General features: G+C 54.1%; 2 protein-coding genes across 7 annotated transcripts in view; one reads left to right on the top strand and one right to left on the bottom strand.

The window, feature by feature from the left end:
• Nucleotides 1-13,005, top strand: part of TMCO6 (transmembrane and coiled-coil domains 6) — a 28,333-nt gene that overhangs the window by 11,047 nt on the left and 4,281 nt on the right. For 2 of the 6 annotated variants that reach the window (XM_062189000.1, XM_062189001.1), the window contains exons 3-5: nucleotides 10,782-10,894; nucleotides 12,529-12,659; nucleotides 12,749-12,932. In XM_062189000.1, the coding sequence (XP_062044984.1) occupies nucleotides 10,782-10,894; nucleotides 12,529-12,659; nucleotides 12,749-12,932 (428 nt within the window). Of the gene's footprint in view, nucleotides 1-10,525; nucleotides 10,656-10,781; nucleotides 10,895-12,528; nucleotides 12,660-12,748; nucleotides 12,933-13,005 lie in introns of those variants that run through there. The other 4 variants (XM_062189004.1, XM_062189002.1, XM_062189003.1 and 1 more) reach the window with 4 other exon arrangements.
• Nucleotides 6,177-7,847, bottom strand: CD14 (CD14 molecule). Its single transcript, XM_062189751.1, has 2 exons — nucleotides 7,501-7,847; nucleotides 6,177-7,412 (listed from the first exon to the last, which is right to left on the bottom strand). The coding sequence occupies exons 1-2, from the start codon at nucleotides 7,501-7,503 to the stop codon at nucleotides 6,297-6,299; spliced, it is 1,119 nt and encodes a 372-aa protein (XP_062045735.1). The 5' UTR covers nucleotides 7,504-7,847; the 3' UTR covers nucleotides 6,177-6,296.

Here is a 13,005-nt window from a genome sequence, read left to right as displayed (position 1 = left end):
CCGTCCTCCTCAGTATTTACTGTCACATCCCAAAGACGTCAAGATTTTTGAATTTGCTGTTACTTCTGCCTGAAGTGCTATGCTCCATACACCCCCAACCTCTCTTTCCCAACTCCCACGTCTCTGTTTAAATATTCCTTATCAGAGAGGCATTCCATGATAATCCTATATAACAATATCTGCTCCCTTTCTCTGTTTCATTTGTCTTCACGGCACAATCAGGTGTGTTACCACTACTCTCAGCTCAGGCTGTGTGACTTAAACAATAGTTTATTTTCTCACAGTTCTGGAAGCTAGAAGTCTGAGACCAAGGTGCCAGTGTGGTTGGGTTCTGGTTCCTCTTCTGGACTTATACATGATCCCCTTCTCACTGAGTCCTCACGTGGCCTTCGTGTGTGTGTGTGTGTGTGTGTAGAGGGGGAGAGAGAGAGAGCATGTGTGAGTTCTCCGATTTCCTATCAGAATACTAATTCTATTGGATCAGGGCCTTACCTCCCCACCTCCTTTTTTTTTCTTTGAGAGACAATGAGTTCCCACTGACTGATTCACTCCTCAAATGCCCACAACAGTCAATGCTAGGATCAGAACCAGGAGCCTGGGGGCTGGCGTTGTGGCATAGCAGGTAAAGCCACTGCCTGGGACACCAACATCCAATATTTACATCAGTTGGAGTCCCAGCCGCTCCACTTCTGATCCAGCTCCCTGCTAATGTGCTTGGAAAGCAGTGGAAGATGGCCCAAGTGCTTGGGTCCCTGAACCCACAATGGGAGATCTGGGAGAGGCTCCTGACTGCTGGCTTTTGCCTGGCACAGCCCTAGCTGTTGCACCCATTTGGGGAGTGAGCCAACAAACGGAAGATTTATCTCTCTTTCTTCCTTTCTCTGTATAACTCTGACTTTCAAATAAATTAAAAAACCAGGAACACCATCCAGGTGTCCCATGTAGGTGGCAGAAACCCACTCATTTGAACCAATACCACAGCCTCCCTGGGTCTGCACTGCCAGGAAGTTGGAGTCAAGAGCCAGAACTGGAAATTGAACCCAGGTACTCCAATGTGGGATTCATTTTTTATTTTATTAAAACAGGTCTCTGGTTTTTTTCAAGGATTTTATTTTTTTAAATTTTTTATTTATACTTTCATTGGTGGGGGAAATCTGACAGGTTGGAGGGAAAGGGCAAAGAAGAGAGACAGAGGGGATGGGGCCGGTGCTGTGGCATACATAGTAGCTAAAACCACCGCCTTCAGTGCCGGCATCCCATATGGGCACCAGTTTGAGTCCTGGCTGCTCTACTTCAAAGTTTTCTGCTATGGCCTGGGAAAGCAGTATAAGATGGCCCAAGTCCTTGGGCCCCTGCACCCGTGTGGGAAGACCTGGAGGAAGCTCCTGGCTCCTGGCTTCAGATCGGCACGGCTTCAGCCGTTGCAGCCACTTGGGGAGTGAACCAGCATATGGAAGACCTCTCTCTCTCTCTCTCTCTGCTTCTCTGCCTCTCTTTCTCTCTCTGTGTAACTCTTACTTTCAAATAAATAAATAAATCTTTAAAAAGAGAGACAGACAGAGGGGGATTGAGAGAGGGAGAGAGATCAGTAGAGATAGAGAGAGGGTGAAGAAAAAAGAGTTCAGGAGGGATAAGGAGAGGGGGAAAGAGGGGAATGAGGAGAGAGACGAGAGAGCCAAAAAATTTTATTTATGTATTTGAGAGGTAGAGTTACAGAGAGAGGGAGAGACAGAGAAAGAGAGAAGTCTTCCATCAGCTGCTTCAGTCCCAAATGGCCGCAATTGCCAGAGATGAGCAGATCTGAAGCCAGGAGCCTGAAGCCTCTTCCAGTCTCCCACTTGGGTGCATGGGTCCAAGCACTTAGGCCATCTTCTACTGCTTTCCCAGGCCATAGCAGAGAGATGGATTGGAAGAGGAGCAACCAGGACTAGAACTGCCACTCATATGGGATGCTGGTGCTGCAGGCAGAGGCTTAGCCCACTGCACCACAGTGCTGGCCCCCTGTGGGATGCATTTTTTTTTTTTTTTTGACAGGCAGAGTGGATAGTGAGAGAGAGAGACAGAGAGAAAGGCCTTCCTTTTTGCCGTTGGTTCACCCTCCAATGGCCGCTGCGGCCAACGCATCGTGCTGATCCAAAGTCAGGAGCCAGGCGCTTCTCCCGGTCTCCCATGCGGGTGCAGGGCCCAAGGACTTGGGCCATCCTCCACTGCCTTCCCGGGCCATAGCAGAGAGCTGGCCTGGAAGAGGGGCAACCGGGATAGAATCCAGCGCCCCAACCGGGACTAGAACCCGGTGTGCCGGTGCCGCAAGGCGGAGGATTAGCCTGTTAAGCCACGGCGCCGGCCGGGATGCATCTTAACTTCCAGGCCAAACACCCACCCCAGGGCCCTACCTTCATGACTTCTTTTAACATAAATCACTTCCTCAGAGGCTCTGTCTCCACATACTGCTGTGCTGTTGGTTGGGACCTCAACATATGAATATTGGGTGGACATAAACATTCAGTCCATAACATACATCATCCAGTTAGAACCTGAATTCCATATGAACAGAATTCCTGCTTCATTCCTGCTACATTCCCAAGGTTTAGCTTAGTGCCTGACACACAGTAAGCATTGAATGCATCAGTGTTTCTAGCTCCCAGCACTGTGATCTCCAGCACCACCTAACCAGGTCAAATTCCCAGGTCTGGCCGTCTACTATCAGGCTTCCAAGCCTTTGAATGTGCTGCATGTTTTTTTCTGGGATGTCTTTGCTAGGCAAACAAGGTGCTATTCATGGCTCAAGACCCAGATTAAAAATTTCATCTTCTGGGGCCAGCGCTGTGGTGTCACAGGTAAAGCCACTGCCTGCAGTGCTGGCATCCCAAATGGGTACTGGTTGGAGTCCTGGCTGCTCCACTTCCGATCCAACTCTCTGTTATGGCTTGGGAAAGCAGTAGAAGATGTCCTAAGTCCTTGGGCCCCTGAACCCACGTGGGAGACCTGGAAGAAGCTCCAGGTTCCTGGCTTCAGATCAGCCCAACTCTGACCATTGCGGCCATTTGGGGAGTGAACCAGTGGATGGAAGATCTCTCTGCCTCTGCCTCTGTGACTCTGCCTTTCAAATAAATAAATAGTTTTTTTTTTTTTAAGTTTCATCTTCTGCAAAAGTTCTTCATACAACTACCTCCCCTTATAGAGTTGATTCCTTCGTTTCAGTGAATCACGACTATTTTTCGTGTGTCTTCGTATGTTACTAGATTGAGAGTTCCTGAGGACATATGTGTTTCTGTCTCAGTATACCAGGCTCTAACACAGGGCCCCTGGTGGAGCCGAAATCCTGTAACTGATAAAGTATGATCAGAACAAGCCGGCGCCACGGCTCAGTAGGCTAATCCTCCGCCTTGCGGCGCCGGCACATCGGGTTCTAGTCCCGGTCGGGGCACCGATCCTGTCCCGGTTGCCCCTCTTCCAGGCCAGCTCTCTGCTGTGGCCAGGGAGTGCAGTGGAGGATGGCCCAAGTGCTTGGGCCCTGCACCCCATGGGAGACCAGGAGAAGCACCTGGCTCCTGCCATCGGAACAGCGCAGTGCGCCGGCCGCAGCGCGCCTACCACAGCGGCCATTGGAGGGTGAACCAACGGCAAAAGGAAGACCTTTCTCTCTGTCTCCCTCTACTGTCCACTCTGCCTGTCAAAAATAATAATAATAAAAATTAAAAAAAAAAAAAAAGGCCGGCGCCGCGGCTCACTAGGCTAATCCTCCGCCTTGCGGCGCCGGCACACCGGGTTCTAGTCCCGGTCGGGGCACCGATCCTGTCCCGGTTGCCCCTCTTCCAGGCCAGCTCTCTGCTGTGGCTAGGGAGTGCAGTGGAGGATGGCCCAAGTCCTTGGGTCCTGCACCCCATGGGAGACCAGGAGAAGCACCTGGCTCCTGCCATCGGAACAGCGCGGTGCGCCGGCCGCAGCGCGCTACCGCGGCGGCCATTGGAGGGTGAACCAACGGCAAAAGGAAGACCTTTCTCTCTGTCTCTCTCTCTCACTGTCCACTCTGCCTGTCAAAAAAAAAAAAAAAAAAAAAAAAAAAAGTATGATCAGAACAATTCAAAGGTGAGGCGCCCTGAGCTGACTGATTTTCTGTTACCAGAAATCTCTCAACAGGCTGGCTGAAGGTCTGTTGGGGACACTCCAGTGGGGTGTGTCCAGCTAATTCTGTGATCTTCCACTATTCTTTGAGTCTCATTCTGGTGGCCTCTTTAACTCTCCCATCAATGTTAATTTCCACCCCACCCACTCCCCATTCCCCATTCCTACCTGTTGGGCTATGGATGCAGGTCAGAGGCAGGCAGGAGCTCTGGGCATTCTCTCACCCCTCTCTCTGGTCCCGTGTGAGGCAAGTGTGTAGCTTTCTGCTGTATTTGCCCCCTCATTGTAATGAAGAAGGAATTCAGAAGGAACAGCATTCTCAATGCTTGATATCCTGGGTCTCTGTGTTAATGTGGTGCAGGGGGCACATCTTGCTTAAGCAGAAGTTGTCTGAGATGTTGTCCTATTTGCAAGTCAAAGTCAAGCCTGAAAGGGTTATCCACATATGTACTAAGTCAGGATCTGTCAGGTGGTGGGGCACAAATAGTTAACCCCAAATCTGGTAAAATTCACTGTGTCAGCAATCACTTTTTTTTTTTAATTTGACAGGCAGAGTGGATATTGAGAGAGAGAGACAGATAGAAAGGCCTTCCTTTTTGCCGTTGGTTCACCCTCCAATGGCCACTGCGGCCGGCACATCTCACTGATCCGAAGCCAGGAGCCAGGTGCTTCTCCTGGTCTCCCATGCGGATGCAGGGCCCAAGGACTTGGGCCATCCTCCACTGCCTTCCCGGGCCATAGCAGAGAGCTGGCCTGGAAGAGGGGCAACCGGGATAGAATCCGGCACCCCAACCGGGACTAGAACCCGGTGTGCCGGTGCCGCAAGGTGGAGGATTAGCCTATTAAGCCCCGGCGCCAGCCTCAGCAATCACTTTTACAAGCTCCCCACCTGGGACATTCCAAACCACCTGAACGATGAATTATAAATGAATAGCTCTGGTCAGCAGTTACTGATAAGTTTTCCTGCATGTCCTGTTCCCCATCATCTATCACAGTCTATGGTGACAGTAGCTTAAAAGTTCCCTCCATCTGTTTCCTTGGGAGGGCTGATGTCTTACTTCAGACCCCCTGCCCACTGTCTATGTGGGCTGAAATCCTATTTCAGACCCCACCTTGCTATTCTTTCTGCAATAAAAATGTTTTCTGCCTTGCCCAGTATGCTGTGAGCCTTCTTTGAACCCATATCCTAACCCTAACGTTAAAGAGAATGGAAGAGCTCCAGGCTTCTGCATTAGCAGGAACCTGGGTAGCCAGCTGGGACTTAAACAGCACTCTGACGTGGGATGTGGACAAGTGCTAGGTTCCTGCCACCCATGTGAGAGACTTGTGTTGAGTTCTGGGCTCCTGACTTCCATCTGGGTTGGCCCCAGCTGTTGCCAGCAGTTGGGGGGTAAACAAGCAGATGCCTTTCAAATAAAATGAAAATAAACAAAAATGTTGAAAAGGAATGGAAGATCTGGGTTCAGAGATAACTGCATCTCACATCTGTTTCCTGTACCAAATTTCCCATTATGTGGGAGCAATAACACCGTGAGTCTGCACCTGTGGGTGCAGAGGGGATTTGCACTTCTGGAGAGGACACCTGTGATTAAGAAACTCAGAGCTTGTGTAGAACAGGAGGCCCCCCCCTTCCCTGGGGTGGGGGTGTGGCGAGGAGAGGGAGAGGCAGAGGGGGTTAAGGGGTGAGAGAGGGAAAGAAAACAATTGGTTATGGGTTTTATTGCCTTTGAAAGGGAACTGCTAGCTCCTGAGCAGTACATAGAAGAAACATTGTGTATCTTCCAAGATAGGTTTACCATTCAAACTTTATTTTCTCAGGTGCTAGTAAGCCTCTGGGAAAGCTCTGACCACACAGCTGGGTATTTCTCCCATGCAGCCCAGCCCTAGCCAGAGTACATGCCCCAATCCTCTGCACCTGCACTCCTTTTGGAAGGCTGGTCGGGTTTCTAGGGAGTTAGGATGAAGAAAGTGTAAGTATGCTTAATTCCTCCGATTGGTACTATGTCCAGCACATAAACACCAGTAAAGTTCTGTTGAGTGAATGACACGGATCCATTTTTTAAGATTTTAATAAAGTGGGAAGCGGGGTGGGTTAGTCCAGAAGTCTGAAGGTGCTAACCAGGCTCCTCTGAAACCAGGGCAATCGGAACCCAGTCATTCTTTGCTGGTCCTTAGACAAAGCCCCGTGCTCCTTGGAGCAGCGCCAAGGTTCCAGACATCCCCAAAGCCAGGGGCGAAGGCGGACATGCTGGGAACACACCGAAGTTCGTCAGGTCCTCTTGGAGTTTGGAGGCTCCAGGGACCAGGAACGGATTTCCGTCCAGTGATAGGTTAACCACCTCGGGGAGCTCGCCCGGCAGCGGGGCCCTATTCAGCTTGTTGCAGCTGAGATCCAGCACATTGAGCTTGGCAGGCAGTCCCTTAGGCACCTGCTCCAGTCCAGCAAATGACAGATTGAGGGAGTTTAGCGCGCTGGGCCAGATGCACCCTGGAGTGTCAGCGCGCAGCGAGTTGTGGCTGAGGTCTAGGTGATGGGGCTGCACACCAGCCTCAGCCAGCGCAGCGCACATGCCCCGGAGTGTCTTCATTCCCGCGTTCCGTAGCGCTAGGTCCTGGAGGGCTGGGAACTTGTGGGGACAGAGAGCAGCGACCAGCCCGCGCTCGCCCAGCCCAGGATTTTCAGATAGGTCTAGGGTGGTGAGGGCGGAGAAGGTGCGGACCTGTTCGCAGGAAAAGGCAAGCGTGTGTGCTTGGGCAATGGTCAGTACCTGGAGGCCGGGCTTGAGCCACCGCTGCAGTTCGGAGAGCCAGGCGCCCCCTGTCGGCCACGACACGTTCCGGAGGCTCAAGGTGGAAAGCGCAGGTCCGGTGGCTTCCAGGGGCGGCGGCGGCGGCGCCGTGCCAGTTACCTCTAGGTCCTCGAGCGCCAGCTCCTTGAGGCGGGAGTACCCGAGCACGCGTAGGACGCCCAGCAGCAGCGGAGCAGGAACCTGGACGGCTCCCACGGTGAGCCGCCGCACGCGCAGAGCCTTGACTACGTCAGCATAGCGCCGCTGGTCGGCGTCGAGGTCGGCGTGCTGCAGGAACTGCTCCAGGCTGTGCCCACCGCCCCACATCTCCACCTGGACGGCAGGCATGCATTGTAAGGCGCTGGACCAGTCGGGCTGCGGATCCGAGAAGTTGCAGACACAGCGGATGTCGTCGTCGTCTAGCTCGCAGGGTTCTGGCGTGGCCGCAGAGGCGCGCAGCAGAGGCAGGAGCAGTAGCAACAAGCAGGGCACGCGCTCCTGGGAGAGACAGCAGAGGTCAGGGAGGCCCCAGCCGGTCTCTGGGGTCTCCAGGGGATCTTGCTGGGCCCCGAAACTGCCCACTCACCATGATTGATGGATCCTCAGGACCTCTGCGGCCCAAGTCTCTGGGAAGGGCTTTGGCGTGCTCGGTACAGTTGCGCTCTCTGGCTTCCAGGCTCCGCACACCGAACTGTCCCAACTGCTGGCAGCCTCTGAGAGTTTACGTAATCCGGAGATGTCACCCTGTTCCCTCTTCTGTGAACCCTGGTTGCTTCCCTGCCCACCCCCCACTTCCCTTCTGGGAAATAGTGCCATGAAGGATGTTGCAGGGAGAGGAGGTGGGGGCTCCATCAGTGCTCTGATGACGCAGGTGCCCCAGCTCGCCTGGTGCGTGTGGGCAGAGGGCGGTCCCGAGTGTGGTAGGCCGGGACTCTGCCCCCCTCCTGCCTGTGTCCCGGCGACTCAGCCCGATTCATTTCCTTCAACTTTTTCCTGCCTTGGTTACTATTAACCTTCCGCCACCCAAATGTAAGCTGCTGAATCTGCTCAGCTGGTAACTGGATGTTTTGTGAAACACTCCGTGAACTCCAAAGGGTAGAACTGGTTCAAGAGAAGGCAGTGAGTCTGAAAACCAACTCCCCTTCCTGTTTTTGCTTATGCGTTCCTTGGTTTCAGTAAGTAACTTTCTGAAAAGTAGAGGTGTTTAACAGGCACATTGGCCAAATCACTGGATCACTTAAAGTATCCGTTTCCTGTCCTGAAATTATGAAGCAAGGTTTTCTTTTCCTGATTGAGAAACATGAAATGCTTTGATGACTCTGGGACTGGGCCAGCTGCTTTATTTTTTCCTGCAGGCTTGAATCCAACCTGGGGCCTAGAACATTCCTGGGCATTGATAAAAGCTGTTTAGCTTGTTCCTCAAAATACAGAAGAAAACTAACCCCTGCTCTGAGCCAAATTCCTTAAACCCTCATAGAAACTCCACGTTCCGACCCTCCTTGTTGCAGATGTACATAGGTAGAATGTCTTCCTAACTTTCTCTACAAGTTTGTTTTGAGGATACTGAAGCACATTTTAAAGATTTGTTTATTTGAAAGGCAGCATGACAGAGAGAGAGAGAGAGATCTTCCTTCTGTTTGTTCACTCTCGAAATGACTGTTACAGCCAGATCTGGGCCAGGCTAAAGCCAGGAGGCAGGAATTTCACCCTGATCTCTCACACAGGCAGCTGGGGCCCAAGCTCATCCACTTCTTTCCCAGTGCACTAGCAGGGAGCGGTATCGGAAGCAGAATAGCCATAATTCAAACTGGCACTCCAATATGGGATGCCAACATTGCAAGTGGTGACTTAACTCACTGCGCCACAACAGTGGCTCCTGAAGCTCACTCTTCAAGTTCACCTAACAAATGCTTTGGACTCGTCACCCTGCTGCTTAGCGCTTGTTTCTTTAGAATCCCAACCAGCCCCCTCTCAGAATGGTTTGGGACACCTTTGTCGTAGAGGCATTCCTTACCTCTGCTTTTGGGGTAAATGGTTGGTGGGTTCGACAAGGATCAAACAACTTCCAACGCACATCTTGCTTTCTCCTGCATCTGCCAGTACATTTCCTGTGTCCTAAATAGGAAGGGTTGGACCCACACTGAATGAGGATGAATTAGTACATCTCTCATTTCACCAAGAAAAAGAGCAGCTGTGTGGGGGAGGGGTGTTGGTGCTTCCCATGAACAAGTCTTCCCAAGTCTATGCCCCTAGACTTCTGGGGAAAGAGCTACACGGAACTCTTAAATTCCATTTCCCCTTTAATTGAGGAGGAGCTGCACATCTGGTTCTAAGCCAAACAAGCAGGCCTCAGAACGCACTGCCCCCCGTGTGTCCTGTGGGGCATGTCCTGGCATCCTGAGCTATGCCCTGAGGCCAGCCCAGGTTACTGTGGCACCCTGGAGGACCAAGATATGACCATGGCCCAGAAGTCAGCAGGCAGATGTGGAATTCCAGCTCTGCCACTGATACTGCGAGGCTTGGGCAAGTTTCTGGGCTTCCTCCTTGTAAAACGGAGATATCAGTAGCACTTGTCTGTGAGTAAAGCTGCATCTGTTAAGGGAGCCTTGAGTGTTCTTCTCAGAGCCTCCACATTCAGTGGACTGAGGTCACGGCGGCTCCTCGCCAAAGCGTATCACTTGGGAGAGGCACTCTGGGCTGCCAGGTCCAAGCCACTAGGGGAGATGCTGGTTCTGCAAAGACCCCGGATTCACACCTCAATTCAACAAATACATATGAAGTCAGGGTTGGGGTGAAGGTCTGGGAAGCACACGTGACTAAGACAGCACCTGACGTGCTCCAGGTGGTGGAGGAGGCAAACATGGATCCAGAAATGTAGTCCGCAGACAATAGGACTTTTGCAGAGAGAAACTCAACGCGGCTTCTGGACAGAGGCAGCCAGCACTGCAGAAGACAGGACATGCCTGGGACTGGTTTTCGCAGGGTTGACAGTATTGCCAGGCAGAAAGAACCTAGCCTTCTCGGTGACAGGCCGCTTGGGGAGCTTTCCCTTTCCCAGAGCTTTGTAGGGGCGCGACCGCACCACATCAGCGGCGGATGTAACTCCAGCCTCGGTACCGGGTCTGCTCGCTGACCCTCGTCCACAACTTAGCAAGCTGCACGTAAATAATGATATTTTTCTCACTCGCAAAATGGGGGTAGACATTCAAGGAAGCAGCGCGCGTCAGCCGCTAACGCCGCGCGCGCTGGCGGTCGCCGCGTTATTCGCGAGATGGCATCGCGGCTCGTCCCGAGGCGCGTGTTGGGGGTGGGGAAGTTGTGTTTGCTGAGTGGACGGCGACAATGCCTGCCTGCGGCGGCCGGGTTCGCGGATGAGTTACTTTCATTCCCAGAACCGGTAAGGAGAGAAATCGGAAGCCGAGGGCTGGAGATTTAGACTCCAGCTTCCGTGCGGGCTCGGGGAGGATCTCTCAGACTCCGGCCCTAGCCCCGCCCCCACGTCGCCCCGCCCCCACGTCGCCCCCGCCCCGCCCCATCCCCGCGTGCTCCCCCCTCCTCCCCGCTCGGCTCTGCGGCTGCGCAGTTCCTGCCATTTCCTAAGCCGCCAGGCGGAGTCCCAGCCTCGGCGTTCCCTGCAAATATCCCGCAGCTTCGCCATGTGGAGGCGGCGGCAGGGCCGCCTCAGGCCGGTGGTCTGCGGGGTGGAGGAATTACGTTCTCGCCGGCGGGAGCGGGAGGCAGGTGCGGGCGGGCGAGGGAGCACGGGGGATGTGGCGGTCGGATAGGGTGAGGAGACTCCCGGCTCAGAGCCGCGGGCTCCGGGGCCTGGGCGTCCCTCCCACGCTCAGCCCGTTCCTTTGCCGCCAGAGCTGCGGAAGGCGCGGAGGGAGCAGCAGCTGATCAGCAAGAGGCTGCTGAGAGACGCCGTCCCAGAAGAAGCCGGAGAGGGCTGTGCGGCCGCCGTCCTCGGGGAAGCCGAGGTGAGGCTGCGGGCGGGCGCGCGGTGCTGTCCGCGCCCCCTGACGCCAGACTCCCGCCGGTGCCCGAGGTCTGCCCCAGCCCAGAACGCGAGCCGCCTGACGCCTCCATCCGTCCAGTGGGTTAGGACCGAGCCTGTGACTTATCATCCTGACGCCTTGTCCCTCGGGCTCGGATCAATTCCGGTCCTAGCCATTAGAAGTCTCAAGTCTTGAGGTGGCCCGCGGTCGCAGCTGCCACGGCTCTCTGTGGATACCACAGCAGCCTCCCGAAAGGTCACCTCACATGGATGGCTGCCACCCCCCATACATCTTTTAAAAACAAATAGAGCCGGCGCCGTGGCTCAACAGGCTAATCCTCCGCCTAGCGGCGCCGGCACTCCGGGTTCTAGTCCTGGTTGGGGCGCCGGATTCTGTCCCGGTTGCCCCTCTTCCAGGCCAGCTCTCTGCTATGGCCCGGGAGTGGAGTGGAGGATGGCCCAAGTGCTTAGGCCCTGCACCCCATGGGAGACCAGGAGAAGCTCCTGGCTCCTGCCTTCGGATCAGCGCGGTGTGCCGGCCACGACCCATTGGAGGGTGAACCAACGGCAAAGGAAGACCTTTCTCTCTGTCTCTCACTGTCCTCTCTGCCTGTCAAAAAGAAAAAAAAAATAGAGACCAGATTCCTGGGTGTGCCCCGCAAAGCCCAGCTTGTTTTAACCTCTGCCCACCCCCAGCCTTATCAGTTCACTCATCCCAGCCCCTTTCAGTAAACCAATCGCTTTCCTGCCTCAGGGCCTTTGCACTTGCCACATCTAAACTCCTTATTTGTCATCGTTGAAAACCCAGGTACCTGCACAATATCTGGAATATGGCAGATAGTTAGTGCTTACTGACTGAGTAAACGAAAGGGTCTGTTCATTCAGTGAGCACTAGGCATGCCTTGTGTGTGTTGCCTGCATTTGCATGTGTAGTTTACAAACCAGCAGCAAAGGCCGGCCGTGGCTCATTAGGCAAATCCTCCGCCTTGCGGCGCCGGCACCCCGGGTTCTAGTCCCAGTTGGGGCGCCAGATTCTATCCCGGCTGCCCCTCTTCCAGGCCAGCTCTCTGCTATGGCCCGGGAGTGCAGTGGAGGATGGCCCAAGTGCTTGGGCCCTGCACCCCATGGGAGACCAGGAGAAGCACCTGGCTCCTGTCTTTGGATCAGCGAGATGCGCCGGCCGCAGCGGCCATTGGAGGGTGAACCAACGGCAAAGGAAGACCTTTCTCTCTGTCTCTCTCTCACTATCCACTCTGCCTGTCAAAAAAAAAAAAAAAAAAAAAAAACAGCAGCACCACACGTTGGGATCGGCTGAGGCATAGGTTTTGCCAGGTTGAGAGGTACAAATGTTTTCTTTGAAGTAACCCACTAAGAATGCAGGGTAGATGTTATTCCTGCTTTTCAGGTGAGAAAACTGAGGTTCACGTCCCTGGTGGAGTAAATGGCAGGGCTGGTATTGGATCCCAGTTCTGATCATCTCCCTGACTGCTCGCTCGGTAAATGGGTACTTAGCAGCTGTGTTAGTGTCAAGGACAGCTTCCGGGATGGTGTGGTACTGGAGGACGCGCGGCAGAGAGCGAGCCAGGGCTTGAATTCTCTCCCTGCCCTGCCCTCCAGGTGCAGCAGTTCCTGTGGCTAGCCCAGCGGGGGACAGAGGAGAAGGCGAGAGAGAAGGCTCTGGTCAGCCTTCGTCGAGGCTTGCAGCACCTTGAGACACAGCAAATCTTCATTCGGTCCGTGTGGGCGGTGTGAGTGGATGGCTGGGGCTCTGAGGGGACAGGAAGGGTGGCAGGGATGGACCCCAGGCTGAGCAGGGCTCTGGTGCTCACCCACACAGGCTGGAGGGCAGCATGCGGACCCTAGTCGGGCTGCTGACCGGCAGCCGGGCCCTGTTGCAGCTTGAGGCGGCTCGGTGCCTGCACGAGCTCTCTCACTCGGAGCAGTCCGCGGTGGCCGAGGCCTGCCTGCCGGCCACTTCCTACCTCCTCACCTACCTCTCCGGTCACAGCTCAGACTTCATAGTAAGCCCTGTCCCCTCCTACTTTGTTCTTGGCTTAGATTTACACATTTTAGGCTTTTGGATCCAGTTTGAGT

This window comes from Lepus europaeus, chromosome 4 (genome assembly GCF_033115175.1).
Source record: "Lepus europaeus isolate LE1 chromosome 4, mLepTim1.pri, whole genome shotgun sequence".
Classification (NCBI taxonomy): Eukaryota; Metazoa; Chordata; class Mammalia; order Lagomorpha; family Leporidae; genus Lepus; species Lepus europaeus.
This window is presented reverse-complemented; position numbering and strand designations above follow the sequence as displayed.